This window comes from Marmota marmota, unplaced genomic scaffold (assembly GCF_001458135.2).
Source record: "Marmota marmota marmota unplaced genomic scaffold, marMar, whole genome shotgun sequence".
In the NCBI taxonomy this organism is placed as follows: domain Eukaryota; kingdom Metazoa; phylum Chordata; class Mammalia; order Rodentia; family Sciuridae; genus Marmota; species Marmota marmota.
In genome coordinates, this window is record NW_026000185.1 from 15465404 (window position 1) to 15477993 (window position 12590).

Consider the following 12590-nt stretch of genomic DNA (forward strand, 5'->3'; position numbering starts at 1 on the left):
TGCTAGGTACTGTTGAAAACACTGTACACGCTACCTAATCCTCTTCACAGCCCTACATGGTAAGTCCTGCCATGGTCTCTATTTTCCAGATAGAAAACTGAGGCCCGGAGGTAGTGTTGCAAACACAGGATGTCCAGTTAAATTTGAATTTCAGATTAATAATGAGTAATTTTAAAATTATGAGTGTAGCCTATACAATTTTTGAGATAAACCTACACTAAATTTTTTTTTCTCTTTATCTGAAATTTAAATTTAACTCAGCATTCTCTGTTTTTCCCTGCAATCCTAATTACCTAGTGTATCCCAGGCCTTATGACAAGAAGGTGTCAAGGTGGAGATTTGCACATGGGTTGTGGGGGTTCAGGTCAAGGTTTTGTCCACATCACACATACTGCCCTTCCTAGAGTACGTCTGTTTAAAGAGATTTAGAAAGTAATTCTCCAGATTGCATAGGAAATGTCTTTCAGGAGAAACTGGTGGCCTCTCTCCTTGCCCTGCAGGGGACACCATGGATGTTTGTTCACCGCCTGGATTTTGCCCAGTGCTGCTGCTGGCCTAGGTTTGGGCAGCAGTGCATCTAGGGATACTCACCTTTCTGCACAGAGACCAGCTGCTCTTGACTCCAAACCTCCATCACCTGCAGGGACCAGGCAGGCCAGGGAGTGGGGAAATAAGGCTGGCAGGACCTGTGGTGAGTGAGCAGCTGCCGGGGGCCTGCTCTTGATCACCAATATTTGCATTTTCCAAGAGAAATTGGAAACCTGGATTTTGTGAGAAATTGCCCGACTTTTTTTTTTTGGTACTGAGGATTGAACCCTGGGGTGCTTAACCCCAGAGCCACATCCCCAGCCCTTTTTATTTTTTATTGTGAGGCTTAGGGTTAAGTTGCTTAGGGTCTGGATAAGTTGCTGAGGCTCACTTTGGACTTAGATCCTCCTGCCTCAGCCTCCCAAACCACTGGGATCACAGGCCTGCGCCACAGCATCCAGCTTTTCTGACTTTTTGATGTTTGTGGATATTGAAAAATTTTGGAGCTGGACAAACCAAACCCATCAGTCGGTGGTCGGCTTGAGGACTTCGTAGGGAATCCGGGGAACAGGCTGGGTTCTTGGCCATGGTGCTGACCAGGCGCTCCTGTCTGTCTGTCCTCACCGACTTTCCCCCTCACTCTTCGTGTCCAGGCAGCTGTGGAAAACCATCTGGAGCAGTGTTTGTACCGGCCCCAGAAGCTCCTACAGGACCTGAGGAAGACTGACGCCCAGCAGTTCCGGACCGCCATGAAATGCCTCTTAGAAGACAAGAAGGATCACCTGGTGAGTCATCTTTGGGGGAAGTAGAAGTCCTGGGCCATTGTGATTGGTTGAGCTGAATGAAACTGAGCTGACCCGGGTCTGGGCCACCTTTATTTCTTCCTCCCTCCTTCTGCCCCCTCCAGCCTGCTGGGAGCTTTAGGACCTAGGTCTTCCCACTTACTTTCTTCCTATGAAGAGTGTTATAATTCGTATTCTTGTGCACGCTAAGAAATGAGGGGGTACTTCTCATCGTTCGGCTTGATAATCATCTATGAAGAATGGCTACAGAGATGGACGTAGAGAGGAACGCTGTCCCTGTCCTTCCGCACGCAGCTTTATGGTCTCTGGAGCGAAGACAAAAAGCAGAAACGTAATTTCCACAAAGTGAGGTTAGGGATCTGTGGGCATCACAGAGTGTCCTTTGGATCCCCAAAGATGACCTGTAGAGTTTTCTTTGTTGGAGACAATTTATTGTGGAGCAGTGTTTCTCAAAAGGAGTTGAACCATTTAAATATTTTTTAAGGGTGCCTGCTATAATTTTAAAGTAAATTTTTTATTGATTTAAAAAAATAAATGACAGCAGAATGCATTACAATTCTTATTACACATATAGAGCACAACTTTTCATATCTCTGGTCGTATACAAAGTATATTCACACCAATTCGTGTCTTTATACATGTACTTTGGATAATGATGTCCATCACATTCCACCATCATTTCTAACCCATGCCCCTTCCCTTTCCCTCTCACCCCTCTGCCCTATCTAGAGTTCATCTATTCCTCCCATGCTCCCCCTCCCTACCCCACTATGAGTACTCTCCTTATATCAGAGAAAACATTCAGCATTTGTTTTTTGGGGATTGACTAACTTCACTTAGCATTATCTTCTCCAACGCCATTCATTTACCTGCAAATGCCATGATTTTATTCTCTTTTATTGCTGAGTAATAGTCCATGGTGTATATATTTTTTTATCCATTTATCTACTGAAGGGCATCTAGGTTGGTTCCACAGTTGAGCTATTGTGAATTGTGCTGCTATCAACATTGATGTGGCTGTGTCCCTGTAGAATGCTGTTTTTAAGTCCTTTGGGTATAGACCGAGGAGAGGGATAGCTGGGTCAAATGGTGGTTCCGTTCCCAGTTTTCCAAGGAACCTCCATACCGCTTTCCATATTGGCTGCACCAATTTGAATCCCTTATCTATTTAGTGGTGCTAGAGAATGTCCGAGGGCCTCAAGCAGGCTAGGTAACTGTTCTACCATGGAGCTCCGGCTCCAACCCCTAATCACACACTGTTACAATATCTCTTATTAAAATATGTTGGGTACATCAAACCAGTTTGGTAGGAATGTAATATTTCCTTTAGAAATGAATTTAAGCTTAAAAAAATTCCTTATAAAGGAAAATACAAAGTATACCACAATAAAGGCACCCTTGGGGTGGCGGTCTGTGAAAACGGTATTGCTTAAAGTTCACTGAGGGATTCTAGGTGGGAGGCATCATTCTAATGGGAGTGACCAGCAAACTTTCTGTCAGGGACCGGCTAGGAAATATTTAAGGCTTTGCAGGAAAAACAAGCTCTGTCACTGTTACTCAACTCCGCCACTGAGGAGTGAAAGAAGCTATGAGAAATGAAGCTATTAGAAGTGACTGTAGACATGCCCCGTGAAAATTATCCACAGAAACAAATGGTGGGCTAATATCGGCCAATGGGACAAATAACTTGCTGACCATCACTCTAAGGGTTTGACATGCAGGGACTCATTGACTCCCCTCCAGGACCCTCTGAAATAAGGTTATAGGAATCTTACCATTGTAATATTCAGATGAGGAAACTGTGGCTTGGAGAGGGTGAACAATCTCAAAAGACACAGCTTAGAAATAGCAAATCAGAGCTTGAAACCTGGGCTCCTAGTTCCAGCTGTGAGCCTTTCTGGCACTTAGAGAAGAACAAATTACAAAGGATTAAAAAGGAGGCAAAACATTGATCAAAATGTAAAATACAGACACACTTGGCGGATAGTAATTTATGTTTTTTTGACACGTTCGATAACATGATTTAGCAGCCCGTTTAATAACTTCTGTAATTTTGTGTTGAGTGTAAGCTGTGGCTTTGCTGCCTACATTCATCCCCGAAGGAAGTGCCACGTGTCAGTTTTGTGTGGAAATGAAGCTGCAGTTTCCCCCTCAGTGTCCACAGATGCCCTGAATTCCAACCCCAGGCCCTTGCTTCAGAACCACTAAGTGGCTGGGGCCCCTGTAATCCCAGTGGTTCAGGAGGCTGAGAGGCAGGGGGATCACCAAGTTCAAAGCCGGCCTCAGCAACTTAGTGACGCCCTGCGCTACTCAGCGAGAACCTGGCTCAAAACAAAATCACCACGAAGTACACCGTCATTCAGTCACCACAGCAAATGACTGCAACTAGGAAGCAGTCAATCAAGGTTCAAGTGTGGGTTTGTGCTCCAAGACACAGTTCAGATCCCAGCTCTGGGGACTGGTGCATATTCTCTGTTTTGCTTTTGTCACCTGTGACACTGAGGTAGGAACCGCCTATGGAACACTGGCTGAGTGTTCACAGCTCCTAGGCATTTTGCACATTCATTTTCTTGCTCAGGTCTCACACAGAATCTAAGCATCGGTGTTGATTTTGCAGAGAAAGAAACAGATTTTTTTTTTTTTAAAGGTAAGCAATTTACTCAAGGAAAAAAGTTGGGGCCCTGGGATGTTAACCTGGGAATGCCTCAATCGGGGATCTTTGATGCTTATTCTGTAGGAACAGAATTCAGTAAGGTGATGCCCATTTGCTCCAAGCTTGGCACAGTGCCTGGCGTGTAGTCGGTGGTCAGCAAATGGTGGCTAGTTTTGGAGGGGGTGAAGGACAGAGGGATCCCTCAGATTGGAAGGAAACCTCATCCTCATTCCTGAGTTCTGTGGTGGAAAGCGTTTGTCCGTGCATTTGGATAGACGGCTTGTCAGTGTCTTCTAGGTCCTGGGCACTCCACTAGACACATGACCTTGGCCTCAAGGTCTTTCCTGGCTCAGCCTTGGATACATATAAGGACACAAGTCTCATCAAGTAAATCAGACTGTAGGTAGTGGTGCTGGGAACCAGAGCTTTTAAGTCTCCCTGGTGATTCTGAACCCTGGGCTTGGAGGGAAGAGAGGCTCATAGCATCTTTAATGCATCAAAGAGTTTGGTTCAAGATGCTCCAGGAGCACCCAGTGGAGGGAGAGCTGACTTGAAGTAGGAAGTCGGAGGAGATCAGAGGAGACTTCGCCAAGGAGGTGACGACCGAACTCAATCTTAAAGGATGAGCTGCATTTTGCTGGGAGAAGGGGGCAGGGGATTCCAACTAGACTAAGGGCCTGAGGTGTGACAATCATGCTGCATCTGGAGAGCGATAAGTCACCTAGGGCAGGTGAAGGAGGTGACGCCCTTGATTTTGTTGGGTAGGTGATGGAAGGTTCTAGAAGTTTCCACATAGTGGCATGAAGTCACCCCACTGCCACAGTGTGTGGTCCTTCCTGGGGCTTCTGAGTCAAGAGGGCATCTCTCAAGACAGCCCTGCTTCTCTCCTTGCTTTAGGACCTGGGGGACGTCGTCATCGACTTGGGAGCGATTCGGGAACAAGCTCTGCAGAGCCCTGGTGTGAACCGCACCCTGTTTCTGGTCACGCTGGAGCGATGTTTCCAGGTGTTGAACTCCCTGGAGTGCGTGGAGATCCTGGGAAGGGTGCTGAGGGGGTCCTCAGGCAGATTTCTCCAGCCAGACGTCACAGAGAGGCTGCCCCGGCACCTGCGTGAGGACACCTTTAAGAACCTGTGAGTGCCTCCTCCCACCCTCTCACCTGCCTGAGAGTCCCAGGAGGTAACACCTGGCAGAGGGGAGAAGACAGGTGGACACAGGTTGATATGTGCCTTCCGAGCAGAGGCTTAAAAATCGGAGGAGTTGAGAGATGCTCTGATTAAAACTGTCTCTGAAATTTCAGCCATCCGGGTTCTGACCTGCAACCTTTGCTTGAACCATGATTCACTTTGTGTTTTTCTTTATAAGGACTCATCTTTATTACTTGAAATATTTATTTTAAAAGTAAGTTTGATATTATTACCGTAAATGGGAATCCGGCATCCTTTGTCTTAGGTGATCATCAAGAGGGATAAGGATGAAAGCAACGTGTCGCCCAATCCCAGCCACCTGTGTTGCTCTCCTGAGTGTCTGAGGCGGTATGAATTGCTTTCACAGAACTGCTGTCCATTGGGGGGCTCAAACACCAAATAGCGATTTTTTTACAGTTCTGGAGACTAGGAAGTCCACATTCAAGGTATTGGCAGATCTGGTGTCACATGAGGGGTTCTGGTTCATAGAAGGTGTTTTTCTTGCTGTGTCCTCATATGACAGAAGGGGCAAGGAAGCTCTTTGGAGTCTCCTTTAAAAGGGCACTAACCGCATTCATGGGGGCTCCACCTTGTGACCCTGAGATGACCCCATGGGATCTGACTTCATCTGAACTTTGCCTGGTCTCCTGAACCCCAATCCTCCTCTTCCCACTCTATCCTCTTTCCCTTATGAGGATTATTTTCATCCCCATCTTTCAGACAAGGAAACTGAGGCCCAATGACTTGCTCTAGGTCAGACTAATAGGGAAGGAGACAGCATTTTTGCAAATGGACAATCTTCTTCTCAAATAATATCTACCATTTTTAAAAAGAAACTTGTCTTCCCCCTGCCCATGTTTTTTCACCTTCTCTTGCTGGCATTAGGGGAAGAAGGAAAATAAAAATCTATGGAGAAGACATTTATTTGGGTTTAGGGGACAGTTTGCCTGTTTACATATAAAATGGCTGGAGAAGTGACAGGGATAAAATTTAAGCTTAGAAAATGTTGGCGAATTGGTGGTTTGGTGAGTTGATAAACTGGTGGTGCAGAAGAGAAGCTTCTAGGACATGGAGATCCAGCGGTTTTGCAGATTGGGCAGGAGGAATGGTCAGTGCCAAATGCTGTGAAAGGTTAAATCCTATTTGGCCAAACGGGACCTCTGGGCATGGCGAGAAGGAGGCCATTGGTGACTTGGGCCACGGGGGGGATGTGGTACTGGAGGAACCAGATTACAACATGACCCAGAAGCTTCACACCTAGCAGGAGGTCTTTAATCCAAATGTCAGAGGATGATGAGTGTCAAAGATGACGTGGAGAAGTCAGATCCTGACACACTACTGGTGCAGCTGCTTTGGGAATGATCCAGAGACTCAAGAGGCTAAACAGAAGGGCCCAGGATGTAGCTCAGTGATAGAGCACGTGCATAGCCTGTAAGAAGTCCTGGATGCACTTCCCAGCATGCACGTGCATGCACACACATACACACACACACACACAAGCTAACCAGTGCCATCTACCCACTACCCACCAATCCCATGCCTGGCTATGCACCCAAGAGACCAGACAGAATGCCTATGACATATGTCCATTCAAAAATTTGCATAGGAATGTTTATTAATAAAAGACAATATCCATAAAAGACAAAGTTGTTGGAAACAACCTAAATGTCCATCAACTGATGAATGGATGAGGGAGATGTGGTGTATTCATTCATACAATGGAATATTATTTGGTCCTAAAAAGGAATGAAAGACCAACATACTCCAACCTTGAAAAAACATGGTGCCAAGTGCAAAAAGCCAGAGACCCAATACTGTGTATTGTTGGCTTCTGTTTATGTGAGAGGCTCAGAAAGAGCAAATCTATAGAGACAAGACGTAGATTAGTGCTGTCTAAGAGCTGGGAAGATTGGGACATGAGAGGTGTTAGCTAAGGTTATGGAATTTCTTTTTGAGGTGCTTAAAATGTTCTAAAATGGATTGTGGTGATGGCTTCACAACTCAGGATGTCCTGAAAACCATGGAACAGAATACTTCAAGTGGACAAATTATAGTGTATGTAAATAATGTCTCAGCAAAGCTGTAACAGCAGCCAAGGCACCAGGAGGTGAGGAAGCGGAGGCAGTGTGCACAGGCCACTCTTTGGATGGTGTGACACCTAAAGGAGCAAACGGCTACAGTTTAGTCAAAGAGTGGGAGGGCCTCATCACGTGACAGCTTTGGGCACGTTTGCAGTTTTGATTCTCCATTCACCCTCCACCTGCTTGATACTAACGGATGCCTGTGTTTGTGCCACTTAGCTCTGCCGTGTTCAGAGATCTCTATGACCAAACCTCGGCTCATGCACAGAGGGCGCTGTATTCCTGGATGACTGGGATTCTGCAGACGTCCGCCAACACCACTGGTGAGCTTGTGCTTGTGTGGGTGGGTCGCCGGTGGGGAGTCTGTCCTCCAAAGAGGCACTTCACCTCTGAAAGAGGGGCTTGATTTCACTGCCCCTGTGGTCTCTACCACCCTCCCTGCAACTTCCAGAGAGGGTTTAGTGAGGCTTAAGGTTAAAACTTAGCTGGTCCTTATCAACACGCTCTTGACATGTACAGGATGTATCTGTATCTTAAAATCAATGGTGTGTCCTAATATTTTAATGACAGAGTTGATGAGAACCTTTAGAATGGGGTTACAAGTTCAAAAATCTGTGTAAAAATATCTATATTAAAGTGAGATATGATTTTTTTTTTTTGTTATGAAATCTAGGCAATAGCTGGCCATGGTGGCTCATGCCTATAATCCCAGCTACTCGGGAGGCTGAGGCAGGAGGATTGAAAGTTTGAGGCCAGCCTGGGCAACATTGTGTGACCCTGTCTCAAAGTAGAATTAAAAGGGCTGGAGGTATAGTTCTGCAGTAGAGCATCCCTGGGTACAATCCGCAGTACTGCCAAAAAAAAAAAAAAAAATCTAATCAAGTCAATAAAGCACAGATTTAGTTTTCTGACCTTCCTGGCAACCAAAGTGGAAATATGTCAGGATTATTTACCCGCATTGTATTTATTAGAAGCCTATTTATGTCCTAAGTAGTCAAACTCAGAGTCAGGCATCGGAACAGTGGTAGAGTTTCAGTTCTGCAAGATGCGAAGTTCTGGATATGGGTGGTGATATTGGGCATACACTGGGCCTGCACCCCTGCTTCTCTGCATTTGTGGGTTCAACCAACTGTGCATGGAAACTATTTGAAAAAAAAAATGTGTCTGTATTGAACATGTTCAGATGTTTTTCTTTTATCCCCTGAACAATATGATGTGACAACTATTTCTCTAACACTTATATTGTATTAAATATTATAAATAATCTAGCAATGATTTTCAGTATTCAGGGAGGCGGTGTGGAGGTTACCTGCAAACTATGCCATTTTACATAAGGGACTAGAGTAGCCAAGGATTTGATATCTGTAGTGGGTCCTGCACCCAAACTCCTATGCATACTGAAGAATGACTTATTTAGTACCACTGAGCTGGACAATTAAAATGCGTATGATGGCAAAATTTATATTATGTGTATTTTATCACAATTGAAAAAAAGATGTAGAGGAGAATGGTTATGTAGGTTAACTTCTCAGCTTCAAGTTGGTAAATGCCGTCATGTCAGGACTGACTATAAATAGTATGAATTTTTTTTGGGGGGGGAGGGTATAGAGGATTGAACCAAGGGCCATTCAACCAGCCCTATTTTTGTACTTCATTTTAGAGACAGGGTCTCACTGAGTTGCTTAGTGCCTCATTTTTGCTGAGGCTGGCTTTGCACTCATAATCCTCCTGCCTCAGCCTTCTGAGCTGCTGTGATTACAGGTGTGCACCACTGCACCCAGCTCAGCATTAATTTTTAAATGTTCAAAAAAGAGCCTACTATGTATTGGCAGCTGAGGATATAGAATAAAATAAGACAAAATGTTTGCTTTCTGAATTCATCATTTTATTGTGGAAGGATAGGCGGAGAAAAATTTTTAAAGAAGGAGGGAAAGGTGGGAGGGAGATCGAAAGAGAAAGAATGAAAGAGAGAGAGAGAGGAGACAGAAACGAGGAAGGGTTATTACTTTAGGCTAGAACAGGCCTTGGCAAATGCTTTCTGTCAAGGTCATTTAAAAAGTGAGTAAATATTTTATGCTTTGTGAGCCCATAACCTCTGACACTACATTTCCATATCAGCCACAGAGGTAGGTGAATGGGCAAGGCTGTGTCCCATGGAAACTTTATTTCTGGATGCTAGAATCTGAAATTCATGATTTTCACCTTTCACCAAACATGAGTCTTCTTTTCTTGGCTTTGAGGTTGTGTAAATGTAAAATTAAATTGTGCTCTGGGGGTGACCCATGGGCTGTAGTTGGCCAATCCCTGGACTAAGGGATCAAGGAAGACCTCTCAGGAGTGATCAAGAGGAGGAGATGGAATCAGTCATGTGAGGTTCTGCAGAGAGGGCATTCCAAGCTGAGGGACCAGCACATGCAAAGGCCCTGGGGTGGGAATGAGCAAGGGGTGTTGGGGAACCATAAAGGAAGCCATGGGGTTGGAGCCAAGGAATGCAAATCAATCCTTTTCCTGGAATTAATCTCTGAGATTTGTGTGTAAGGAGTATTAGTAACATAATAACAATAATAACTCCAGCCTCCAGGAATCTGAATCTCACACTGAGAGAATCACTCAATCTCTAAACCTCCCTAAGACTTTATTGCCAGAGTTTAGGGACAGATTTTCCTTCTAGAATTCCTATATGCTAAATTTCGTTTTTTTAGAATATATATATATTTTAATTGTAGATAGACAGAATACCTTTATTTTATTTATTTATATGTGGTGCTGAGGATGGAACCCAGGCCCTTACACGTGTTAGGCGAGCACTCTACTCAGCCACAACCTTAGCCCGGTAAACTTCACTTTTTAAAAAAATATTTTTAATTGTAGATGAACACAATACCTTTAATTAATTATTTTTAAAATTTTTATGTGGTGCTGAGGATCGAACCCAGTGCCTCACAGGTGTGAGGCAAGCACTCTGCCACTGAGCTACAGCCCCGGCCCAAATTTCATTATCAATCTACAGTGAATTAAAGTTCATTCTATTTGGACCTCGAAAATTTTTTTCTCATGAAGGTCCCGAGCTAACTGGAAATACTTTGGCTATTAAAGATGTCCCCAGATGAAACTGACCAAATTATATTATGCCCAAGTATGAATTTATCACAATGAATCCCACTATGATGTACAATTACAATGCACCAATAAAGAATTAATAAAAAATAGAATATCTCAAGCTTGGGGATCATTCATCTGCAGAAGTATAGTTCATGCTTAATCACAGCTGGCAAATGAAGAAACTCAGCTTGGTTGTTGGTGAAATTTATGGTTCCTCCCCAGTTATCTATCCTCTGAGGCCACCTTTTTATTCAGTAGCCAAGTCAGATGTCCAGAGTCCCCTGTACTCTATACATCTCTGATTCCAGGGTCAAGGGAGACACATAATGTTCTCTTAAACGAGTCTGTGCAAAAGCTGACTTCTCCATCTCATTTGCACATGAGTCACCACCCACATTCCCTGAAACAGCTCTTAGTGACGGATGCATATGCTCTCCTTTCTTTCCCCCAAACGCCACCAATACAATTTGCTGTGTGGAAAAGTCTTATACTGAAAGACTGGGAACAATGGCGGCCAACCTCCAGCTCTGAGACCCAGGTCTGTGTGTAGCATAGTGTCTCATGGGTAAGCTTTTAATAAATGGTCGTTGAATGGATGAGTGAACTCAAGAAGGAGGTCCTGATGTCCAAGATGCTGTTGACCATCACATACCAGTGGGAAGACTTTTATATAAGTATTTACTTATTCATTCATTCATTCACTTTTTGTAGATGACTCTGTTTCCTGGGTCAGTGCAGAAAACTTATGGATTTTGGGCAGATACATGGTTCACCTATCATTTGAGGAAATTATGAAGATTAGTCCTACAGAGGTAAGCTGGAAAAGTATATTTATAAGTCCCCATTACTAATCCACCTGGGGTAAGGTGTGAGCTAAACTTCCAGGGTTCAGCCAGCCAGTCGAGGTGCTCTAGAAAGTGTCCACCTGCCTCTGTCCAATTTGTCTCTAGCTTCTAAAGAAAACTCTTGGAACAAGGCCTCCAGTGGAGGCAGTAGGATTGTGTGCTGCTATAGAAGGGTAATGAGAGAAAAAAAAAAAAAAAGCACAGAATTAAGACCCCTTTGATGTGAACCATGATGAAGGAAGGGGAACGTTGGCTGTGCACCAAGGACATTTGAGGGCATTTTTGAACTCAAAAGGCCAAGGACAATAGCTATCAAGTTTCCAATCCTTGGACGCATGAATGCAAGACCAAGCAACATGGATTAATAGCTATTTCTATTTATAGTGACTTCTAGTAATATCCCTTTAGCATGAGCAGTGACTGAGTTTTATAGAGTGGATTTTTTATATAAAAATATAGTGGAGAAATGTCCATGTCTGGGGTCACTTAACTCAGTCATCAACCTGTCTCCTTCTGATATTGACTCAATGACATGAAAACCCCTTGGGGAATCTTGACTCTAGGATGCAACCTCCCAAGAATGTCGTCCATGCAAAGGCCTTCCTTCATAAAGACTTTGGAGCCTGTCTAAAAAAAAAAAATTTTTTTTTGGTACTGGGGTTTGAACCCAGGGGTGCTTTACCACTGAGCTATTTCCCCAGCTAGTTTTATTTTTTTACTTTAAGACTTTTTTTTCTTATATTTTAAGTTGCTCATGGCTTCACTAGTTGCTGAGGCTGGCCTGGAACTTGCGATCCTCCTGCCTCAGCCTCCTGAGTCACTGAGATTACAGGTGTGCCCCATGGCCTGGCCTATTATTGTTTCTTAAACCATCGGTGACGTGACTTTCTACTGGCTATTCAGAGAAGAGTTTGTATCAAATGAGTGGCTCATTCAAAGACCAGCTAACCCAACAATATCTGCTTATTGTGAAGCCAGCTGCAGAATTAAATTCCTCTTTTTTACCTAGGAGGCTGGGAGTATTTCAAACACCTCCCAATTTTTATAACCCTCTGTCCTAGGATTAACCCCTTGGGCCCCCATTTACTCTCCCAGCATTGAGAGATTTTTCTAGAAGTAGACTGAGGTTTAATTCTTAGAAATCCGAGCTCTTTGAGGGAATTTCCAAGGTCAGGCATCCACTGAAACTTTTCATTATCTAAAAGTATAGAGAAGAAAGGAGAAGGCACGGGCCATCCACACTAAGAGGGAATTTTATATGGGCCGAGAGCAGAGTCCACAAGGGAGGGACAACTTTATGAGCCTCTTTAAACACAATGAGACTGCATCAAAATAGAGAATGAGAAATCCATTAGAAACACCAGGAAAAAAGATCTGAACCCTATGGTAGT

General features: G+C 44.0%; 1 protein-coding gene across 1 annotated transcript in view; it reads left to right on the forward strand.

Annotated features, from left to right (window-relative positions):
* Otoa (otoancorin) overlaps nucleotides 1-12590 on the forward strand; it is a 76325-nt gene that overhangs the window by 13420 nt on the left and 50315 nt on the right. Inside the window, exons 7-10 of the mRNA XM_048789646.1 lie at nucleotides 1182-1313; nucleotides 4882-5117; nucleotides 7472-7575; nucleotides 11066-11166. Of these exons, the coding sequence (XP_048645603.1) occupies nucleotides 1182-1313; nucleotides 4882-5117; nucleotides 7472-7575; nucleotides 11066-11166 (573 nt within the window). The remainder of the gene's footprint in view (nucleotides 1-1181; nucleotides 1314-4881; nucleotides 5118-7471; nucleotides 7576-11065; nucleotides 11167-12590) is intronic.